The sequence below is a fragment of the Typha angustifolia genome, chromosome 6 (assembly GCF_048772165.1).
Source record: "Typha angustifolia cultivar Huaian chromosome 6, ASM4877216v1, whole genome shotgun sequence".
NCBI lineage: Eukaryota > Viridiplantae > Streptophyta > Magnoliopsida > Poales > Typhaceae > Typha > Typha angustifolia.
In genome coordinates, this window is record NC_133244.1 from 9,156,854 (window position 1) to 9,180,987 (window position 24,134).

The 24,134-nt window shown below is 39.2% G+C and overlaps 5 protein-coding genes across 7 annotated transcripts; 3 read left to right on the top strand and 2 right to left on the bottom strand.

Annotated features, from left to right (window-relative positions):
- Window positions 1–2,240: 2,240 nt before the first annotated feature.
- On the top strand, window positions 2,241–4,424 carry LOC140761183 (probable inorganic phosphate transporter 1-3). Of its 2 annotated transcripts, none has more exons than XM_073098402.1 (2): window positions 2,241–2,305; window positions 2,514–4,424. In XM_073098402.1, the coding sequence occupies exon 2, from the start codon at window positions 2,585–2,587 to the stop codon at window positions 4,169–4,171; it is 1,587 nt and encodes a 528-aa protein (XP_072954503.1). In that variant the 5' UTR covers window positions 2,241–2,305; window positions 2,514–2,584; the 3' UTR covers window positions 4,172–4,424. The 2 variants fall into 2 exon arrangements, with proteins under 2 accessions (XP_072954503.1, XP_072954504.1); XM_073098403.1 differs by having other exon boundaries at window positions 2,294–2,322.
- A 2,038-nt stretch (window positions 4,425–6,462) lies between these two features.
- On the bottom strand, window positions 6,463–9,237 carry LOC140761139 (probable inorganic phosphate transporter 1-4). Of its 2 annotated transcripts, none has more exons than XM_073098340.1 (3): window positions 9,049–9,237; window positions 7,766–8,327; window positions 6,463–7,683 (listed from the first exon to the last, which is right to left on the bottom strand). In XM_073098340.1, the coding sequence occupies exons 2-3, from the start codon at window positions 8,286–8,288 to the stop codon at window positions 6,605–6,607; spliced, it is 1,602 nt and encodes a 533-aa protein (XP_072954441.1). In that variant the 5' UTR covers window positions 8,289–8,327; window positions 9,049–9,237; the 3' UTR covers window positions 6,463–6,604. The 2 variants fall into 2 exon arrangements, with proteins under 2 accessions (XP_072954441.1, XP_072954440.1); XM_073098339.1 differs by having other exon boundaries at window positions 7,766–8,332.
- Window positions 9,238–15,579: 6,342 nt separating this feature from the next.
- Window positions 15,580–16,456, bottom strand: LOC140761140 (ethylene-response factor C3-like). The gene has a single exon (XM_073098341.1). The coding sequence runs from the start codon at window positions 16,356–16,358 to the stop codon at window positions 15,753–15,755; it is 606 nt and encodes a 201-aa protein (XP_072954442.1). The 5' UTR covers window positions 16,359–16,456; the 3' UTR covers window positions 15,580–15,752.
- A 3,498-nt stretch (window positions 16,457–19,954) lies between these two features.
- On the top strand, window positions 19,955–21,342 carry LOC140760792 (RING-H2 finger protein ATL1-like). The gene is made up of 2 exons (XM_073097804.1): window positions 19,955–20,044; window positions 20,162–21,342. Exon 2 carries the CDS (start codon window positions 20,208–20,210, stop codon window positions 21,075–21,077), a length of 870 nt encoding a protein of 289 aa, XP_072953905.1. The 5' UTR covers window positions 19,955–20,044; window positions 20,162–20,207; the 3' UTR covers window positions 21,078–21,342.
- A 366-nt stretch (window positions 21,343–21,708) lies between these two features.
- LOC140761306 (RING-H2 finger protein ATL16-like) lies at window positions 21,709–22,515 on the top strand. The gene has a single exon (XM_073098579.1). The coding sequence runs from the start codon at window positions 21,709–21,711 to the stop codon at window positions 22,513–22,515; it is 807 nt and encodes a 268-aa protein (XP_072954680.1).
- The last annotated feature ends 1,619 nt before the right edge of the window (window positions 22,516–24,134 follow it).

The following is a 24,134-nucleotide window of genomic DNA, read 5'->3' on the forward strand; positions in this document are numbered from 1 at the left end:
TTGGTGCTTGTATCAATAATAATCGTCCACATTTGGTTTTAATGGTGATTAACCTTATTAAATCTACTGTCTGTTCCACAACTTTATCATATGGGCCTCTCTCTCTCTGTCAATGGACTTGTTCAAAATCCGTAATTGCGTCCCACTATAGCCCGTTAGGCGGAACCTGGTTGGTTGGGCTGAAGCCCAGTTTATGCTACGAAGATGAAAACTCTAAAAATATAGCCCACAAACTTTTGAATTTAAAATTAAAAAAGAACAAACATACAAGTTTGATGGATTATAATTTATACAACGAATTATTAGCCTCACGACCTCACATTGCCATATGAAAACTTGCCGGAATCATTTCCAAACAAAAAAAAAATCTTAATTTTTAAAATAGCTCATTTTTAATATAAATTATCTGTATTTATTATAAAAAAATATGTTAATCTATTATAAAAAATATATATATATAACGGATTTAGCTTTAGAACCCAAATTGTACTATTACTTATAAATTTTAAAAAAGTTTATACAAATAATCTAAACTTATTAAGAAAAGTCTTTCTCTTCCCGTCCCGGGGAATACTGAGGCGGAGGTGTTTAGCAACTTTGCTAACAACTCTAAAGTGAAATACATTAGTTATTGGTTTGTTAAGTATATTAGAGGTGCCAAGATGTAGAGAGAGGATTATCCTCTTAAACTTATCATCAATAAATAGAGGGGTGAAAACATGGTGGATATAATATGTGCCAACTTAGATAGATATGGGTATGAAAAGAGTGCGGAGCGAAATCCCATTCAAGAGGGGGTGAAAAGAAGGCAAAGTGAGAAATCGATGGAGTTAGAGATGACTGTTTGGAGATGGTGAAGGTGACAGGTTTGGTCTAGGCGGCTCGACACCATCACTAACTCACTCGGCTAACTCCTAACCAGGTGAAGAGGGAGAGAAAAGGAAAAAAAAAAATTTAAGAACATAATGATTTTTTAAAACTATTAGAAAATTTTCACTTTACCCTTTCTATTTCGAGATATTAGAAATTTATTATGTATAAAAAATAGTTTAAAAGGTCATTGGTAGAAATATTAATAATTCAAGAGATAGAAAAGAAATTATCTATAATTTTTATTAAAAAAAAACTAAGCACAATCGGTATCGATCATACGGACCTATCATAATTTCATTGCAACTACTTCTCATGGTTTTGATTCTTCTTTCATTTCTAATACCAGTTAACAGGAGAAGGGAAAAAAAAAAAAAATATATATATATATATATATATATATATATATATATATATATATCTTCTCTCGCCCTACGTTATTGAGCTATCCCAATTGATAATGTACTCGTTTTGATTATTTCCTAAATTGAGCCTGCAATTATTGCTGTACTTAACATACTAAATTAACATGCTTCAACATGGGAGAAGCTGGCAATCTAGGGGGGGATTGCAGACATTTAAATTCAAATCAGTGGAAGAATCCGTGTAAAGCTAACCAACATGCAGGCCTTAATTCATCTTCTCTATAGAAAATAGAAAGGAAAAAAAAAACACTTAAACATTTATCCGGCTGACATGGAAGCTCCGACTCAATCCCCTTGATAAAGCTTGGGGCATGGTGACCAGAGCATGTCACTGTCCCAAAGTCGTACTATAACAAAAACAAGCGTTGCAACGAAACTAATGTTGTGATCTCTTAAGACAATCTAACAAGCTTTTGAAGAAAATAAAATACACTTAAAATTAACCGAATTGGGGTTGTCAACTCATTTATATACTCAAAACTCAAAGGCAGGAAATTAAGACAGGATGGATATTGCAAACCAAAATGTTCTAGCAACTCACTAATCAAGTTACTTGTTGCGATGAAGCCTTGGAATATTTGGCCCTATGTCTACAGCACTATTTGGGTTGTACATCTTGAAATATCCTATATGCTCTTTGAGCTAGTTATAATATATATATTTCTTTGCTGAGCAGTAGATAATTACAATATTAGGAGGTTTGTTTATATTATGTGTCAAGTTTGTATCAACTTTTATTAAAATTAATAGAAATCTTCGCCCACTGGCTTTTCCATTAAAAAATAAATAAATTATACGATGGTTTGAGACGTTGGCCGACGGAAGCAACATTTGCTTAAGATTTGGTGGTAAGGTTGTCCGCAAATAAATATTCCCTTAATTACTATCTTTTTAGCAGAAAGAGCATATTCTTACGAGTGATTCCCTTCCCTCTCTCTATATATATGATGATGGACTCCATTGAAATCCTACATCCAAGCTCTGTAGCATTTTGGATCTCCTCTCTTAAGGTGATAAATCTCTCTACGTACGCCTCTATCTCTCTGCTTTAATGGCATCGATTAGTGAATAATAGTTTGTTTCTTCTTCTTTATCATCTTTATTGCGTGGTGGTTCATATCTACTAAGTTATACTTGTAGGTCCGCACTAGGTGGTCTCACTAATGTATCGTGGCGAACTTAATGGTTGACATGGGTGACTCTTTCTTCTTGCTACAGCTTACAGGGGGATCGACGGAGGAGATTGATCATTGCACGAGATTGAGATCGAGTAAAAGTAACAAGAAACAATGGTGAGGGAGCAGCTCCGGGTGTTGAGCACCCTCGATGCGGCGAAGACGCAGTGGTACCACTTCACCGCCATCGTGATAGCTGGGATGGGCTTCTTCACTGACGCTTATGACTTGTTCTGCATCTCCCTCGTCACCAAGCTCCTCGGCCGCATCTACTACTTCGATCAAAACTTCGATTCCCCCGGAAGCCTTCCCCCTAACGTGGCATCAGCCGTTAATGGCGTTGCGTTCGTCGGAACGCTTGCCGGCCAGCTCTTCTTCGGGTGGTTGGGAGACAAGCTCGGACGGAAGAGCGTCTACGGCTTCACCCTCCTCCTCATGGTGATCTGCTCCATCGCGTCCGGCCTCTCCTTCGGCCAGTCGGCGAAGGGAGTGATGGTGACCCTCTGCTTCTTCCGATTCTGGCTCGGCTTCGGCGTCGGCGGAGACTACCCGCTCTCCGCCACCATCATGTCCGAGTACGCCAATAAGAAGACTCGTGGCGCCTTCATTGCCGCCGTCTTCGCTATGCAAGGCTTCGGCATCCTCTTCGGCGGTATCGTAGCTCTTATTGTGTCCGCCGCGTTCAAGAACAAGTTCGATGCACCGCCCTACAGCGTCGACCGAGCCGGCTCCACCGTCCCGCAAGCCGACTACGTCTGGCGGATAGTCGTCATGTTCGGTGCCATCCCGGCCGCGCTCACCTACTACTGGCGGATGCAGATGCCCGAGACGGCGCGGTACACCGCCCTCGTCGCCAGGAACACGAAGCAGGCGGCCGCCGACATGTCGAAGGTCCTCCAGATGGAGATCACCGAGGACGTCCAGAAGATCGATCGTGATGTCGTAGGCGGAGACGACTGGGGACTCTTCTCGAAGCAGTTCGCCCGCCGTCATGGGCTCCACCTCCTCGCCACGACGACGACTTGGTTCTTCCTCGATATCGCCTTCTACAGCCAGAATTTGTTCCAGAAGGACATCTTCAGCAAGGTAGGGTGGATCCCCAAAGCCTCCACCATGAACGCCATCGAGGAGGTCTTCCGCATTGCCCGCGCCCAGACCTTCATCGCCCTCTGCGGTACTGTCCCCGGATACTGGTTCACTGTCGCCCTCATCGACATCATCGGACGTTTCTGGATCCAGCTCATGGGCTTCTTCATGATGACCATCTTCATGCTGGGCCTCGCCTTCCCCTACAACCACTGGACCACCCCCGGAAATCACGTCGGCTTCGTCGTCATGTATGGGCTCACCTTCTTCTTCGCCAACTTCGGGCCCAACAGCACCACCTTCATCGTGCCCGCCGAGATCTTCCCCTCGCGGCTCCGCTCCACGTGCCACGGTATCTCAGCCGCCGCAGGTAAGGCCGGCGCCATGATCGGGGCCTTCGGTTTCCTCTACGCCTCACAGTCCAAGGACATGTCCTCCCGGGACCGCGGCTACCCTGCCGGCATTGGAATCCGCAACGCTCTCTTCGTGCTCGCCGTCGCCAACTTCCTCGGCATGGTCATGACCCTCTTCGTCCCCGAGTCGAAGGGGATCTCCCTCGAGGAGATGTCCAAGGAGAACGTGGGCGAGGATGAAGAAGGATCTACCAGAGTCTAAAACCAAGTCCAGAATTCCTGCATGCACGGGCATCGTTCAATACAACCGCTTCCATAATATGCTTCGTAATTTCGTGTGTTTGCTTACATTATATTCATACCTGCTATCTTTTTGTGCTGTTATTTGCTAGTGTTAGGAGCTCATGACATTCATTTTAAGTCTCTTCCGTGAATAAATTCTTCAGTACTGTCGGTGTAAATGTAACGTTCTCTCAATTTGATTTGGAAAATAAGATATTATTTGGGAAAGTTTGGCTTTAGCTTTTTGATTGTTCTTTGTCTTATACATTACATTTCTGTCAATGGAACTTATCTTTGTTATTGAATGTGAAAGAAGAATTGAAGATTGCTGGTATCTAGTTTGGGGGCGCAAAGTAGGCATTACAAGAAAAGGTACACTTTTCTATATGCCAAAGTTTACTCCAACGAATAGGTCAACTTGTTTAAATTAATTTATCTTCCTGAAAGGTCCTCCAACTTGATTAATCGTACTGGTACTACTCTAAAATGACAGTAATAAAAAGAAATTAATCTGGCTCCAATCAGAGAGTTCCCTTGTGACAAAAATGTCAGCACAAAGAGTTGACATGGCAAATGGTTTGGTTCTACGACTAGGAATTTTGTTACCTGATTCAGTAGTCTTAAATGCAAAAGAACCGATCAATAATTGAGCAAGAATGTCAATTCCAAACAAAAACTCCCCTAACATTATATTAGATATGTAGTGCATATGTCTCTACGTGGTTGCCAATAAGCTCATGTTTGGATATCTATATATATATTCCAACTCGATTAGCAAATTTTATAATACTTGAGATATCCATTATGATCTTCTAATTTCATCAGGAACAATTCTAAATATGAGGTGAGCATGACGATGACATTAACCATAAAGTCAAGGTTTGAGGTTGATATTGCACTTTCGGATGAGTCAGAGCATCGGATTAGAAAAACAGCAAAAGCAAAATAAGTCTTCGGATTAGACGATGGATCGGCGAGTCAGACTTTTAGTTACTGCCATTTGTCAACGTGCTGGGATAGAGATAAAATAAAAACTAGTTATCCTAGAATAAGGATAGTTTATAGCGTTGCTTCGAAGAAGATTAGATTAGTAACTTAGTCTTTTACTATAAAAAAAATGTGGATATATGTTTCTTTTTATAGCTGTCAGAATCTAGGAGTAAATCTCTATTATTGTTTTCTAATTTATTTCATCTTAGTAAAATTTTGAATGATACTCTACATTCTTATTATTTTAATTAACACTCAGTTTTCTACAATTTTATAACTTCCTGTTTATATATATATATTTTTTCATATGACACCATAAGTTAGCTGAACAAATAAATATTGAACGTTTCTTATGTGACATAGAGTTAATTCTTTATTAATTAGTTTAATGAAGATTTAACGGTTAAGATCTTTAAGGTTAAGATCTTTAAGGGTATAATAGGAATGAAAGATATTACCAGGTAATTATTTTTTAGATATATAATCTTGCACATTATTTTTTGATAATTATATTATCTTAATATTTTATCAAGTAAAAGATATATATATCATTAACTGAGAGTAATGTATATATATCAAAATAAGGGTATTGATATCTTTTATAATTAACTTGATAAAAATTTAATTATATTTTATCTTTTTGATTATTTTTATTCTTTACATATATCTCCCATTAGTTTAAGATTGATTTAACTTAAATTTCAATAAATAGAGATAGAGAATTATATTTAAATTAAAGTTTATCTCTAAATAATCAAATTTAAATTATTCAATATTAACTGATATCTCCTATAATTAATGTATAATTATATTTAAGAGAGAAATCTTAATCGAAGAAGAAAAAGAACGTGTAGAAAGATTTTTAAGGGTATAATAAGAAAATTAGAAAGTTAGGCACACGTAATTAAATCTTCTTAACTAATATTTTTTTTTTTACGTAACGTGATTTTCAAACTGGTACCGAGTATGAAAACTGACTATTACAGCCATTGGATTAAGATTATAATTTTTAAAAGTGCATTGAATTCTAGAATACTTAATTTTTGTTTTAGTAGTGTATAATATGATAATTAGACATATGAAGATGTTTTTTATTTGGTGGGGTGGACGAGGGCGGGATACAGCTTAAAAAAAAGGACTAGTTAGATTGTCCAAAGTGGCGTGGGTAGGGGGGGTATAATAAGTCGAGATCAATTGGGCTCAATTGGGCCTAATTTGGCTTGAGCTCGAACTTGATTTTCGCGTTGGAAAAGTTAAGGTAACTTATGGGCACTCTAGAGCTCGCAAATACAAATGCACTAGATAATATATAGCATGTCATAGTTTCACATGAGTCCCTTCTAAACCCACACTATTATTTGCTCATGACACTCTTAGCATCTTACCCATAAGAACTAAGAAAAAATTAAACCTTGTAATCAATCTAAGCAGGGACAGTTCTGCTATGGATACTAGTAATTTCCACCACCTCCTCCTCGTTCTCCCTGGACATCTCCTCCAACGACTTCCCCTTTGATTCTGGCACCAGGAACGTCAGAAGAAATCCGAAGAAGCAACACCCAGCAAGGAAGAAGAGCGAATTCCGGACCCCAATCCCGGCCGGGTAACCCGGATCTGCGAGATCCTTGTTCTGGTTCTGGGCCGCGTACAAGAACCCGAAAGCCCCCACGATGGCTCCAGCCTTCCCCGCCGCCGCCGAGATCCCGTGGCACGTCGACCGGAGTCTCGCTGGGAAGATCTCCGCCGGCACGATGAATGTCGTGCTGTTCGGACCAAAGTTAGCGAAGAAGAAGGTGAACGCGTACATGACGACGAAGCCGATGTGGTGTCCCGGCGTAGTCCAGTGGTGGTATGGGATTGCGAGGGCGAGCATGAAGACTGTCATCATGAAGAAGCCCATTAGTTGGATTGTGAACCTGCCGATTATATCGATGAGGAAGACTGTGAACCAGTAGCCCGGCACTGTCCCACAGAGAGCTATTAGAGTTTGAGCACGTGCGATTCTGTACATTTCTTCGAGCGCGCTCATGGTTTTTGCCTTTGGGATCCATCCGATAGCGCTAAAGATGTCCTTTTGGAAAAGGTTCTGGCTGTAGAAGGCGATGTCGAGCAAGAACCATGTTGTGGAGGTGCCGAGGAGGTGGAGGCCGTGGCGGCGGAGGAATTCAGACGAGAAGAGACCGAACTTTTTCTTGCTAGTCAACTGCTCCGCCTTTTCTTGCTCCTCGACGATTTCGACTTGGAGGACCCTCGACATGTCGGAGGCGGCTTGCTTCGCGTTCTTGGCGACGAGGGCCGTGTACCGAGCGGTCTCCGGCATCTTCATCCGCCAGTAGTAGGTGAGGACGGCGGGGGCGGCACCGAGCATGAGGAGGATGCGCCATGCATAGTCGGCCTGCGACACGGTGGAGCCGGCGCGGTTGTCTTGGTAGGCCGGTGCGCCATAGCGGCTTTTAAATGAGGCGGAGATGATTAAGGCGAGGATACCGCCGGTGAGGTTGCCTGATACAATATAAACTATAAAAACTACCGTTCTATTTAAAAATATATATATAAATTATAAAAAAGTGTTATGTATCTTTACCGAAGCCCTGCATGGCGAAGACGGCGGCGATGAAGGCGCCGCGGGTCTTCTTGTTGGCGTACTCCGACATGATGGTGGCGGAGAGAGGATAATCGCCGCCGATGCCGAAACCGAGCCAGAAGCGGAAGAAACAGAGGGTGGTCATGACCCCCTTGGCGGTGTGGCCGAAGGAGAGGCCGGAGGCGAGGGAGCAGATCACCATGAGCATGAGGGTCATACCGTACACGCGCTTCCGGCCCATCTTATCCCCGAGCCATCCGAAGAAGAGTTGGCCGGCGAGCGTACCACAGAAGGCCACGCCGTTGACCGCCGCGGCAACGTTGGGGGGAAGAGAGCCGGGGATGGCCGAGTCAGGCACGAAGTAGTAGATGCGTCCGAGGAGCTTGGTGACGAGGGAGATGGAGAAGAGGTCGTAGGCGTCGGTGAAGAAGCCCATGCCGGCGATCACGATCGCCGTGAAGTGGTACCATTGCGTCTTCGCGAGATCAAGAGCGCTTAGGACTTTCAACTGTTCTCTCGCCATCGTTCAACGCCCTCCTCTCCTCTCCTCTCCTCTCCTCTCCTCCTCTGTTTGCAATTGTATAGAGATAAGAGGTTTATGTTTAGTAGAGACAACAGATAACAACAAACTAGGAGATAAAACGTTTAAATTTAACTACACTGAAATCAAATCTGAATCAAAAAGTCTTTTACGGGTATGACAAAGTGTTTTAAAATCTTATTTTGCTCTCTCGAAATGACGAAAATACCCTTTCTAGATGACAAGGCCCTATTGTCTATTGAACGTTGGGCATGCAAATTAGTGAGCAACGACCAGGGGAAGTCTTTGGTGAGGAAAACGATTCATTAAATATCAGAAGAAAAATAAATCCTCACCAAAGATTTCTTTCCATTAATTAGGATTCTTTTTTTCCATAGTTTGTAGTCAAATATCATCCAAATTTAATATAATTAAAGTCAATTAAACTAGATACTGCTCAAATAGTAACAAGGCTCATGTTCTATAATCTATTAGGATTGTTTTTAATTAGGACATCATTAAGTTCCTCATTTTCTACAATAATTATCCAAATAATACTATAGTGAACATATTTTCCTACTAATTATAAAAAAAAATATGGATAAGAGTTTGGTAACTATGATCTTAGTTATGCTATTTTTTACCAAGAAGTAGGAACTTAATGGATTTGGAATAAAACAGAGAAGACAGTAATCATATTTAAGATTAACATAGATATTTATTAAAATAATCCTGACAAATAAGAAAAAAAGATCAAACATACCTATTTCTCCTCCAAGATAAGGAGGATAACTCCAACGTTTTAGTAGGAAGAGATGAAGTAAGAGGAATAGAGCGTTGGGTATTTAATGGAAGAGGATAACGGAATCTTTTAGAGACCCACAAGGAATATTATGTTCATCTCTCTTGTTAGTCATGTCAACTCTTTTGCACTTTACTTGGGCAGCTCCTGGTGTTGGTTTCTCCAAGACTAGCTTAGCCCTTGGGGCGATCCATTCTAAACCAATGCGAATAAATATTTGAGAGAGTAATCGTAGTTAGAATGGACAACGAATAGCAATCTCATCTTCCTTGGTTGAATGATACGCAGTAAGTAATCATCTGGCATTTGAAAAGGATGTGTTGATTTGTCTCCAGAGTTAAGACAATCTAATAAGACATATACGTCTTAAACTCTTTGGGCTGGCACGCACCTATTCTACTCGGAGATAATATACTGAAGAAATTCTAAACCACACTATAAGCAAGTAAGATGTAAGTTCTTGTGATGTTCAAATACTAAGCATTTTCCGGTGACATGATGGCATGGAGGAACTGATGCCGACCTCAGGGCGAAGAAAGGGACGAGGTTGACCGGAGAAGTCTTCGGTGCCGAGTCTTCTTCCTCACCGTGTGTATGTGTGTGTATGTGTGTGTCTTTCTTTATTACAGTTGAGGTATAATCTTAGATATTTCCTCTAATCTTAAAGTATTCGTCGTTCCTTCAACTGTTAAATAGCAGATAGAAGACATTGTGATTCCAAAGTTCATATGTCGAGTGATGCACTCAATACCAGAAAACTCACAAAAATTCAATAGTGGACACCGATCAACTCCTGGAGTTCCTCTTACATCTATTTACCTTTCTTTAGCCAATAAGATGTCCTGAAGACATCCCAAAATTTGATGTAGCAGCTTAGGACTGAAGGTTACCATCTATGTAGACCAGGGTCGTTAATCACTTTGTTTCTTATTTGTGTCCTAGGATGTGATACTGCAATGTTATCTATTATAGACCAAGAACGGGTGTTGTGTTAAAAAGTATTTCTTTATTTATCCTTTTCATTTTTGTGTATCAGATTACATTGTCATAATTTCTTGGTGCTAATAAATTAGTCCAGTCTACGCGCTTTTCCTGAAAAATAAAAAAGTCATCATCTATGCAACATCAACCCTCAAAATCAAGACTTTGGAGCAAAACAGGACAAGTTCTATCAAAGAAAGTAATGGCCTTCCCTTTTGTTTTCTCGCAATCACTCTCAACTTTCCCCACTAGATCCTACTTCCAGATTCATAAGCAACACTTATTTCCTTACAAGCCATACTCTCAAGAGAAATCACAGGCTATTTTCTTACAAGCTTAGGGTCCACTAGTCTAACAGTATCCATCTGAAGATTTGCTAACCACCATGGAAGCAACAGGGCAATTTTCTTCTGTGAGATATTGAGTAAATATTTTTCAACGTAAACCATAGTGTCCGCTAAGTACAGAAAGAGGGGAAAAGGTTGAAGCGTTAGAGAAAAAGATGGAAGTTTTTTTCTCGACTTGATTTGAAATCTCCAGCAAAAGGAGAGGAGGTAGGAGCTAAGAAGCCATAACCAAGAAAACCAAGGTAAAGCATGACCAGAATATTTTCCAGAGTATCTTTTGAACTCAGTTTCAAGGAGAATGCACAATTTTCCAAGATTCTTCCAATTGGAGAAGTAAACTTGATTTGAAAGCATTGTCCAAAAGCGCACCTTTTTAGTTTATGGATAAAAATTAATTATTTATTATGATGCCAATTTGGTGTCAATCTACAATTCTTTTTTTACAAATACTTAATGCAGTATTCCTTAACGTACAAATGATGAAAAGAAAAAGATCTCTATATAAGCATCATAAATCGCTGATCTCTGAATAGTTGTATACTTGTACGTACCTTGACTCCTCGTGGAGGTATTCCAGCTTTAGTTGTTGAGCATCAAAGCCAAATTTCATCTTCTTTTCGGTAGGATTAAAATTTGGAACGACACTTTTCACATGGAGGACTCTGAAGTAGTTGAAGACTATTTTAATCGGATAATCTCTATTGTTAACCAATTAAGAATTAATGGTGAGAAAATTTTAGACCAAATAGTAGTTGAAAAAAAATTTAGAAGTTTAACTAAAAAGTATGAGCATATTGTTGTTGTTATTGAAGAATCTAAAGATATTTTTTACTCTCTCTATTGAAAGTTTATTGGGATCACTTAAATCCCATCAACATCGCATAAATCAATTTGATTCTCCTTCCTTCGAGCAAGCCTTCAATCTTAAGTTTCATTGAGAGGAGGTTCTAGAGGGAGAGGAGGACGACATTTTGGCCGTGAGAGAGGTAGAAATAATGGAGGAAGAGGCCAAGAAAATAAAAATGATAATACATTCTCATCTACTTCAACTAGAGGCAGAGGTAGAGGACGAGGATGATATGCAGACGTCCAATGTCATCATTATGGTAAATATGGCCACATAAAAAGAATGTGTAGATAAAGAATTATAGAGGAGAAAAATAAAGATGTGAACTATGCTCAAGAAAATAATCAACAGAAGGATAATGATTCTCTCTTTCTTGTTTGTAATGTACAAGATAATGTTATTAATGATATTTGGTATGTTGATAGTGGTTGTAGTAACCACATGACAATGAACAAATGTGCTTTTGTCACTTTGAATGAATCTATCCAAAGTGAGGTTCGCATTGGCGATAACAATAAACTACCGGTCAAAGGTAGTGGTGACATTCTTATCAAAACAAAGAAAGGTATCAAATGCATTACTAATGTCTTCTATGTTCCATATCTTAAGCAAAATCTTTTGAGTGTTGGACAACTTCTTTCCAAGGATTATGATGTTTTCTTTAAGGAAGACACATGCGAAATCAAGGACAAGAATAATATTCTTATAGCCAAAGTAAAGATGACACCAAATAAGATGTTTTTCTTGAAGATACAAAGTGAAGTTCTTCCATGCTTCAACACCATTATAAAGGATGAGTCATGGCTTTGACATCTCCGATATGGTCATTTAAGTTTTAGCTCTCTTTCTCATTTGTGCAAGAAACATATGGTACGAGGTATACCAAATATTCATCAATATGATCAAGTATATGAAGTATGTGAAACGTGTGCACTTGGAAAGCATCACTGAGACTCTTTTTCAAGTGGAAAAGCTTAGAGAGCATCCAAACCTCTTGAGTTTGTTCATACCGATCTATGTGATCCTATGCACACAACATCTATTGGAGGTAATCGTTATTTTCTTATCTTCATTGATGATTATAGTAGAAAGATATGGATTTATTTTTTAAAAAAAAAGATAGATGTATTAAACAAGTTTAAAGAATTCAAAGCCTTAGTCGAAAAGCAAAGTGAATATATCTTAAAAACTTTGCGTTCCGACCAAGGAAGTGAATATAATTCATAAGATTTTATTTCCTTTTTTAAAGAGCATGACATAAAATATCAAGTTACTACTCATTATACACCACAACAAAATGGAGTAGCGGAAAAAAAAAATCGAACTATTATGTATCTTGCTAGAAACATGTTAAAGGAAAAAGGGATGCCTAATACATCTTGGGCCGAAGCCGTTGCATGTGCAGTCTATCTCTTAAATCGTGCAACTTTTAAAAGTGTGCATGACATGACACCTCAAGAAGCTTGGAGTGGACACAAGCCTTGTGTTGCTCACTTAGTATTTTCTATGCCTTTAAATGATAGTAACTTTTGGATTCTCTAGATGATAAAAATTAAATAGTTATATATAATAACTAAGAGTCATGTAGTATATCTAAGAGTTATATAAACCACTATATATATGTGGTCTTATTTTGTGTAACCATATCAAGAAAAGTTTTAAGTTTTTATCTACTTCATATTCTTATGTTAAGAGAGCAATCTTCTTCTCTTGAGTTTTCCATCACCTTCTCCTAACAGTGAGAAGGATAGACAAGGTCTACATCATGCCCAGACCCAAAAGTCTATATGAAGATTCTCTTTCATTCACTTCCATCCTCTTATATCCTTACTAAGATCCGACCAGAAAATATCACGAGATAATCCAATATCCAGCACAGCAGGAAAGAGGACAACATATCCTATGCTGTCGTCTGGAGTAAAACTTCCATGGAATTAAGAAGCTGTGAAGATTCTACAAAGTGTTGTTCGATAGGCATTTAAGTTCATCATGGAACATATATATAAGCAATTTACAGATGCACAATGGTTGCATATTGTCTCCACATGCTCTGCTTATCTCGATAAACACAATCTTGTAAGAACTAAATAATTGTCTTGAGAAGGTAGTCAGTCTACTGTACTCGAAAATGTCTAAATCAGCCCAATTGTTAGGGACAATTATAACCTCAATGCCGGAGGAAAAGATAAAAATGAAACAAAAGGGTGCTAACTACTAAGAAGATCATCACTTTACCACAAACGGAGGTATAGACTGAAAAACAAAAAACAAGATTATTTTTCATACTTCTTACTTACCTTAGGATCTAAAAGCATCAAAACACAAGTGCAAAAAAGAAGCTGAATTAGTTGATCTGGAATCCTCTTCCTCTCCACATCCAACTCTTTTGTTAGGAGTAAAGGCTTCAGCAGTGACAATCATTCACTATTTCAATAGCTTTAGTGCATTTCCAAACTGCATAGTCTACCATGATGTCATTCACAATAACTCCTAAAATAAAAGCCTTTGCGTCCTTTATACAGACGCTTTTCATTCTCCTTTTTTCTTCAATGGAGGTCTACTAATTGTTATCTTAAGTTATGGCATAGTTATGGACTGTTTCGGAAATTGGCTGACAGTGTGGTGGTTCAACTTGAGGTTTTGGTGGGGCCCAAAAGCTTGGACATGGTTAATAGAGTTAGAGCAGATCTGTGAGGTAGTAAGATGGTCTAAGAAGGTGGTGGTGGCAGAGATTGGTAGAGGAGAAACCAAGGATGAGTTTTAGACTCCAACAACATTATTAGAACGATAGCGAGAAGGATTTCTGGATCGATGATGGAGGCTGGCCTTTAAATGGAGTCTAGGACGTGATAAGGATTATGGTAGGTGGTTCAGAGATAAGGATGAAGGTTTAGAGTGAGTGAATGGAGGTGGAAGAGATGGGAAGAACTAGGGATAGAGATAGTGACAGCGATGGGGATGTGTGGCCAACTACCAATAGATTCTAGGGCAGATTTTTCGAGTGTTATTCTAAATGATCTATAAATTGAAACATTGTGAAATTTGAAAATGTTGTAGCTCTAGAAGATAGTTTTTGAATGAATCTAATATCTCATAATTTTGATGACTAGATCGAGAGATATTGTCGGATTAATTGTCAGAGATCGAACACGAGATGAATGAAATGACAGGAAGATGGTAAAATTTGCCAGAACATGGGTAACTCCAGGTAGTGGCTAAACATGATAAGGAGAGAGATAACACCTAAGGAAAATGGAAGGTTCAACGGAGGAAGAGAGGTTGGATATGACAGCCAAAGAGGCTTGCTTAGCTAGGGTTTAAAAAAAAAAGAGAAAGGCTAAGTTGAGAAGGAAGAAAGGTGATAGGAGAAACTTGATCAATTAGTTAAAACATCGTTAATCTAGATTACACTCCACAATTTATATTTGATGCTAATCAATTAATCTAAATCATAATTTTTAATCAAACGGGCATTAAGTCCATCAATAAATCAAATCGACTAATACAAACTAAAAATAAACTAGAGTTAGTGTTGAATTAAATACCAAGCTAAATAAGTGATTCAAGTCGTAAGTCTAATATTCAGAAGGCATTGTGATTTTTAACTCTGACCACGTCATGTAACATCACCATCATCTTCACATGATAGGAAGAGCAAGCATATGATTTGACCCGCTAGTTTCAACGGTGACTAAAGGAGGATGCGGAGAAATAGAAGTAACATAGCTGGTCAAAACTCACAACTGTAGGAGAAAATATGCTACATTGGCGTTATAACCGGTTCAGTTTCACATTGAATCCCTAAACAAACATCTTTGTCATGTCTTGCGTCTACACCTAGAGGAGCATGCCTGAAGTCTATCCTCACTTAAGTTCCAAACTGTAGACGTAGTTTAGTTCAACACGTGAATGTAATCTTTAAGTAAATAATAGTACCAAGGACCAAAGGTTACGAAATTTAACCTACCAATTCCCGAGCGATCGCACTAAAAACTCGAGTTCCTTCTGGGTGTCAAACTTAAAGTCCGTCAGACAATTCATCAGGACACCTGAAAGTCATCGCTCAACATCAAACGGATGAGTGATGGTAAGATCTTATGCAATAATGTCACCCTCGAACAGCCAATAAATTACTGTACGTGGCCCTAGTTCTTGGACTGAATAAAATTTCAAAGCTTGTGAATATAACAGTGCTTTGGAATGCTGCAAATGAGAATAAATAGACAATTAAGAGTCAACTCTCAACTTAAATTTGGACAACGGTCATGCAGTACAAATGATAGAGATTAAAAATTACTAGAAACAAACTGCACGAACCTATGCATTTTGGTCTGAAAAACATTCCAACCAATGAAAGCCATCAGTCGAATATATATATATTCCAATTTTTCTTACTATTGAGAGATATTCTTCTCAAAAAGAAGAACAAATAATAATAATAATAATAATAATAATAATTTGTGTTTGCAAAAGAATTAAATTGATTTGTTTCACCGGGGAGTATTAGATAAATCCGATGTCCTTAGAAGCTCCTCCAAGTACTCTGCTCCTAAATCTTCTAATTCTAGAACACTCTGAGTGATTTCTGCTCTTCTATTTCTCTTCCTGCTTATCCTCTTCCTCCTCATTAAGTGCCTCCTTTTTAGGGCCAGCACCGGGGAACCGCCGACCTCCTCGCCGCACTTTATCTCCCGCAGCGACTCCCGCACCATCTCCACCGGGAAATTGAGCACCGCCATCGCCCCCCTCATCGCGAACGCGGCCTGATCATACGCCAAGGCCGCAGCCTCGGCGCTATCGAACGTCCCCAGCCAAACCCGCACCCCGCGCCGCGTGGAGTCCCTGATCTCCGCGGCGAATTTACCCCACGGCCGCCGGCGAACTCCTCGGTAGCACTGCTCCTTGGACCCATCGTGTTCCTTTCCGCTCGTGGAATCCACTTCGCCCTCCTTTCTCATGCTCGAGCTGGACGATCCAGAGGACGCCGCGAGCATGTCGAGCAAGACCATCTCCTCCGCGTTGTTAACGTCGAAAGGGAGGATCGAGTCGTTAGATTCGGGATAGAAGTGGTAGATTTGGGAATCCACTGGATGCATGAATTGAGAGAGGATTTCTTCTAGTCTTCTTGTCCGTGCGATCCGATGGTTGTTTTACTATATATATAATCTCTCTCTCTCTCTCTCTCTCTCTCGCTCTCGGGCAGTTGAGACGTCGGAAGCCCGCCACTTTTTTGTAATTGAACGGAGGGAGGGAGGGAGGCAAAGGGTGGGCAGTAAAGACAAACGATTCGTCCATTGGGGGGAGGGCCCCACACGAGAAGGGCTCGTGCGCGCCGCCAGATCAGACAGGCATCACGAATGATATGCGCATGATAGCTGGCATATCATTCGTGAAAAGAAAATATATATGATGTAAAATTCATAGCATTTTTTTAATCCTAATTTATCTCTATTTAAATTAATTTTCGAATTGGATTTGGTAAATATATACTTTAACAAGTGGCAGACCGAGAAAATCAGAGAGATCTCTACAGTTCCTATCACAAATAAATAAACTTGTCCATTCTGAGAGATTTCCTTGCAGCTTCCTCAAGCAACTCCTCCTTTACTGTTTTATCTGGCTTAAAAATAAGGTAATCTTCCTAACTTCATTAGCAATTCCTTCTAAACTTGCATTCATTAAAAGGGCTTCACTGATCCTTTAGGAGAGAAGAACTCTTGAGCAAAGTAGTCAACGGTGTTGACTAGATTAGCATTATGGCAGTATTAGCTGGAAAAAAAGAAAAAAAAAGAGAAAGAAAGGTATGTTATGGTTGATAGTAAAACAATCTTAATTGTCAGTAAGATAAATACAAGAACATAAACACTTAATCTTCTCGCAGTCCAAATTAAGTAATAAATTGTTAGTTTACTATTAACTAAAATATTTTTTTAAAAAAAAAACTTAATTACTTTAAAGAAATATAGTCTGATTTAAAGATGGAGTGAGCAATTTGATCATCTTATAATTTATTAATCCATATATTTGAACTCTTTCCATTTGAGTACTTTTAACATTGGATATTTGAACTGCATACAGTAATAAGAGAAACAACCCTACCTTCTCTTTGATGTACTCCAGATACAGAGGACAAAGACACTGTCTGCATCCCCTGGGCTTATTTCCATATCAAAATTCACATCTAAGACCCCACTATGACCACCTAAGGAAGTAGTAATTTATGTGAGAAATATTTCCAGGAAGGAGCACCTGAAGCTTCCTTGCAGCTAAAAGACATTTGGACTTCAATAGATTGGAAAAAGTTTTGGATTGTTTTTGGAGCTGGAAGCATTTAAGGATATAAGTCCGTTGGAAGGTCAATGTTTACTTACTGTCTGCTATTTGAATGAGAAAAGTCATATGGCTCACTATCAAGGATTCAAATAGACGGTAAATGGATTTGAACACTCAATAATAAGATTCTAAGATTATATACCTGTGTAATATCTGGTAAAACTTCGTTTGAATTTTTAAAAAATTTCAAAAAATAATACAAATAATTACACTCAGACGCAAATGCCTTCTATTAGCACCACCGGGTTGATGTTAGTGTAATTATCATAGAATAATAATATAAAATCTATAAAGAAAAATCTCAAAGCAGGCAATTTAAATCTGTTTTGATTTGCATTCTAACCATAGATTGTAAGGACCCACAATATCTAGCAAGCTTTATTTATTTTAACCATAGATTGTAATGCCATCTTTTGAATGACTTAGCTATCAGTTGGTCTTAGGGACCCAAGCAGGCGTCGAAATGTATCTTCTCCACTCTTTTGGCAGGGGGAAATACTTATTAATTAAATGCGAGCTTGGTCTCTTCCTTGCTTTCCTAGACAAACATCAATCATGCTACAGTATTCTAAGGTTTGAAATTATGCTTCAAAGAAGGCTGAAATGATCCAAAGTTGCAAAGGAAAAAAATCAAAATAATATTGTTTTACTAAAGAGAAATTGACAGCGAAAGCTGCAGAATCTATTCATGGCGTCAATACTCGTCATAATGTTTCAAAATAATTTTGTTCGAGATTAACTTGCTTAATTATAAATTAGTTTGATATAATGAAACTATGTTTACAAAATTATGGGCCGATGAGAGTGCTAATGGGTCGGGCTGGGAGGTATTGGGCCGGGCCTTGGTGGGAACAGTAAAGTTAAACCCGATGGGATAGAAGCTAGTGGTTCCCTGCAATGCGGTATACATGGATACGCGCATGGTGGGCCGGACGATCCAGATGGATCGGGCTTTGAGTTTACACTTAACACCCTTATCTTTTGGCATCGTTGTGGTTTACACTTTACACCCTCGGTTTTTAATATTTGCAAATCTCACCGTTCCTCTTGCAACATTAATCGTATGCATAAAAGAACAAACTCTTTTTTTGGTTAGTTAGAAATAAATGATCACCAACCATAGTATCTAATTTTAAAATGTTTTTATTATACTTTTAAATGCATCAAATGTTGAATCTCTCTCAATTTTCAAAAAGATAGATCGGTCCGAAGGACAGGAATAGGTCAATATTCAAAGATATTTTTGTATTGATAGGGTTCGTTCTAGATAGCGATCCAATTCCAAATCTAATGCTTATCCATCATTTGTTTATTGATCGATTAGCATCAACGTGCCACTTCATCGTTTGACTTTTGTACATCAATTGCAACATGCATTAATAATCTTCATTGTGAATAATATGGATCTCAAACTTGATTTCCTCTTGCCAATTAATCTTTCTAAGAGTCTCCCATTGACTTCTCATATTATTATTTTTCTTCTTCCGGCACTTCTAAAACTTGATGTTCACTTTTCTTTTTTTGGCTTTCTTTCTATTCTTTTGTTCAATTATCAAAGATATTATACTTAGAGATTAGATTTGGAAGTTGTGACAACATATGGCTTCTAAATTATATAATTTAGACTTGGTCATAAGCCAATCAATCCACACTTTAGTCTTATATTTGTATTTTTCTGTGAATAATTATCACCTAACTGCTATATTTTTTAGTGGCTAAACTCAATTAGGGTCGGATCATGAATATATTGAAGAGTAATGTAATACTTATAAATACTTTATAAATATTTTACAAACATTTAGGTTATGCCATCTTTCTAACCATTGATAGTTTCTCTCTATATTTGATCACCATATTATTAATAGATAAGATAATTTTAAAATATTTGTAGGCATAGTATTATTCTATATAGTTTACCTGCCTATTAGGTTTTATTTTTATAGTTGTATCTATCCGAAGTTATTATTTGCAGGTATATTATTCTAAATTTAATATTGGAGCATATATATAAAAATCAAAAAAAAATTTATGGCTAATTAATGATGGATCCATGATCCCATTTTCTAATGCTATTAAAGTGCAGTATTATTGGTCCAGATTAGGTGCACGATTAGGCTATAATTACCAATATCGCGTAGATACCCAAAGTCAAACAACCAACACACGAATGCAGCGATCTGAATGGCTGGGTTGACTTCATGGGATATATCATTTAACACCAAATATTCCGCTATTTTTCTCTTAATTCAAATTTCCAACTGTTCCATTCAGACAGATGCTATTCTACCGTCATCTTTCGTTCTTTATATCAACAACACTTGGCCAACTTGATTGTGGCGTGTTACTTATTTAGTTGCCTGCCTTGGAAGGAAAATGCCACGTCATTTCCAAGTTAAACTATGCTCATGCTCACATTATCTTGACGTCGTCCAACTCCAATCTGGAACGGGTTAGGTTCTTCCTGCCAATTTCTAAATCTCAATCTCAATCTCATCCTTGTGCTTTTCCTCTAGATCGTTTTCTTCTACCAATCTATATCGACTTTCACTTTTCCGCACTATTGCAGTACTACATCATCTTCTTCTTGATGATCGACCGGCCAAGATCAATCTATGGATTCGTCTCTTAGCAGTCCTCCTCCCTCTTCTTCTGGCACCAGCTTCCCGATCCAGGTGGCGATCGCCATAGGGTTCGTCGCGACGCTGGTGGTGCTCATCGGATACTACTTGTTCGTGCTCAGGTTTTGGCTCAATGGCCGCCACCCCGGACTGCGACAACTATCGCGGACCTCGCGGCGAGGGCGGGGCGACGACGACCACATGCCTTCGGTGTTCTTTGTCGACGAAGACGAAGAACAAGGCGTCGATCCGTCGATCGTGAACTCGATCCCGATCGTCAAGTTCAGGAAATCCCGTGTGCCTGAGCCCAATCCGAAGAGATCCTGCCATGAGTGTGCTGTGTGTTTGAGTGAGTTCCAAGAGGAGGACAGCCTCAAACTCCTGCCTAGCTGCTCTCATGCCTTCCACATCCAGTGCATAGATACTTGGCTTAGAACCAATGTCAGCTGCCCTTTATGCAGAGCAAATGTATCAAAGCCAATTCCAGTTCTTGTCCAAGATTCTATTAGCCAACAGCTGAGCATTGAACAAATCCCCAGAGCAGCAGCCGAGGCTTCAAATCAATCACCAGGTGATAGAAATTGGTGTAAGATCTCTAAGGTGGAGAGCATGAGGGATGTGAGCATTGAAGTTAGAGATAAGGATCATCATGAGACTGTAAGGAGATCATTCTCCATGGATCATCTAAAGACTACTACTAGTCTTTCAACTGAAGGACTCAAAGAGACAAGGATTAATGGCGAATCTAGTTTAAGTGTTCACGGCGGTGACGGCAGCCGTAGATTCCGGCGATTTATCCACTCATTCGGGCTCGGCCGGAGTTCGAGAAGTGCAGTGCTTCCGATTCAGATTGATCAAATATGACACAAAAGTTCCATGGTTGTGATCTATGGACAGCATACTGTTACATAATTGGATTGATTTTAGTTTTAATATTGATTAGGTGTGCTGTAATGGATGCCTTTTTTTTTTGTTTGTTCTTTCTTTTGTTCTGTTCTGTTCATGACTTGATTAGAGTAGTTTACAGAAGTTGTTCACATCTACCTTAAATTCTATTATTGGTGATAGGAATCTTCCTTCTTATGTTACAAGTTATGTATAGAGTGACTTTTAGACAAGTCTGAGATCGATATTTCCAAAAGATTCTCTCTGTACTAGCGGTAGTTAGTAGTAGTTTTTGGGCCACTTTTAGTTAATGCGCCCAACTCGACTCGATCCATGGAAATCCTTATTGGGCTTCCTCCCAGATTCACAATTTGGCCCAATTTATCCTTCCGCCAATTAATGACTGCCAAGTACCCAGATTGCAGGAAATGTCCTGCAACCAATATATCCACTCCTCTCTAATCCAGTTGGTCATCTTCTCACCCAAGTTTCCCACTCTTAACCACTCTGCTATAAAGATCTCTCTCTCTCTCTCTCTCCCTCCCCTCTTTGTGTTCATTGCTTCTACTCCCAACCAATGATCACGAAATCCCTATATTCCATCTCTCAAATGGATCATCCACCATCCTCTCCTTCCTCGTCGAATACCAGCTTCCCAATCTTAGCCATCACCATCTTAGGCATACTAACCACCGCCATTATTCTCGTCAGCTACTACATCTTCGCAATACAGTGCTGCCAAAACTGGCGGCGCAACGACCTCTTTAACAACCTCCCTTCGACCAACTACCGCCGCCATCGCGACCACTTCGCCCCGAAGTCCCAAGGGCTCGACCCATCACTCGTATACATGATTCCGACCAAGAAGTTCACAAAAGAAGAGAACTTTTCGTCGTTCGAGTGCGCAATTTGCTTGAACGAGTTCCAAGAGGAGGAGAGGCTACGGATCCTGCCGAGTTGCTCCCATTCATTCCATACAGATTGCATAGATATCTGGCTCAGCAACAACACCAACTGCCCAATTTGTAGGCAAGACATCACGAGCCCAATCGCATTTCCACCCAATTGTTCTTGCACTGTTATAGAGGTGAGAAATGAAGAAGGAAGTAGCAATCAAGCTACTATAAGAAGAGAAGTTCCAAAGTTGGGCAGCTTGGGAGATGAGTGCATTGATGTAAGACACAAGGATGAGGAGTTCTATGTGCAGCCAATAAGGAGGTCATTATCTTTGGGCTCTTCTAATGATAGACAATTATATCTCTCAGTTCAGGAGATTCTAAGACACAAGCCACATTTTGTTATTGAAATTGGCGGTGAAGGTAGTAATGGTGGTGGCGGTGGTAAGGTCCGCCGGTCGTTCTTCTCTTTCGGGCATGGACGGAGTTCGCGGAGCGCCGTTCTTCCGATCAATTTGTGATCAAGGGATGTAACAGTCTCAGCTGCTGATGATGGGTTCTTGTCGTTCATGTTGCTCTTGATGTTGTCTGAGTTGGATGTAAATTATAGGGTCAGTGAGTGTATATGGGCTTCATTTTTTTTTCTTTTTCTTTTTTTTGAATTTTGATTAGGTTAATTACATCGTATGGTTTGATGATGATGATGATTAAGATTATCATTACTGGAATCACATAATAATTGGTCGGCAAGAGTTTCTCCTTTTCTGTGCTCTGTTTTCTGTTCAATTTTCCTGTTGATATGAACTATATATATATTTATCCAAAGGAAAATCCACGACAAGAAAAATTATATATATAAAAAAGTCCCCAATGAAGACAAACTGGTATGTAAACAAGTGCTTTATTTGAGACATGAATTAGAATCCTTCTAACATTCTTGAGGATACCACCTGATATGAAAAAGAAAGAAGAAGAAGAAGAAGAAGTAGAAAGCTTCACAATAATGTAGATAAGATTCCCATAATAAAGTAATTATATGTACGATTGACATATTTCTCTCTTTCACTTAGCTTTTGTACAAGTAATGGTAGACAAGCAGCACCCCCACCTTTTACCTAAGCTTGCACTCTTTTGTGCTTCGCCATCACCCATGTTCACCTTCACATGTGCCATCTCCACCATGAGCAGCTCTCTTCCATTCCAAGCTGTCTACACTGCAACGCCTTCCACTGCACACCAGCATGTGCACTTGTTGGTTTGCTAAGAAATGCCTTCAATGCATTCAGGACAAGCTAGCAATTAGCCAACGCAAGTAGAAGATTTGCTTGATTTCTTGAGCTACTTGCACAGTTTGGTCCAATGATTAGTGCTCCATGCTCCCTGGTCCCTTTTGAGACAAAGAAATGAATCATTTTGATCAAAAGTTTCTTCTTCTTTATGTGTATATATATATATATATATATATTTTATTTTTTTTTAATTTTTCTCGAATAGATATCATGATGATCCAATAAAAGCAAAAGACAGATGGGACTTAATTATCATGACAGCAGACATACTAATGGAGGTTGCGATGTCAATGTTGTTGCTTTGCTTTGATTTGATGTCCTTGGAGTACCCAGGGACTTCATCTATTGTACCTTTTGATTCTAGTAATATAGTTAAAATGGAGAAGAACAATTCATTGAATTGGTTCTTCCTAGAGAGATCCCTTTCAACCCCCCAAAGATTACCCACCAGAGTGAATCAAACACTAATAATGGAACAACCATCTTGGGGGCAAAAGGACAAGTTTTTTTTTTCCCCATAATAAATCATGATTAAGTCAACCCTAATCACATCTCACCATGTATTATAACGCAAAGCGACACAGGGATCGATGTTTTAATTAGCATTATAGAAATGTTTAGATCTGCTGTCATCTCACGAGATACATAGAATAAATGAACTACACACACACTCTCTCTCTCTCTCTCTCTCCCTCTTGGGAACACCAGTTACAGCTATTAGCTGCAGGCAAGTTGACTGTTCATGCATATGAGAAGTATCCGTAGAAAGTTCACATCAACGAAGTGCAATCCATCGTCTTCCATCTCATTTGTAAGCCAGGCTTAGTTCGTCCATTTCATGGCGAGGGTAT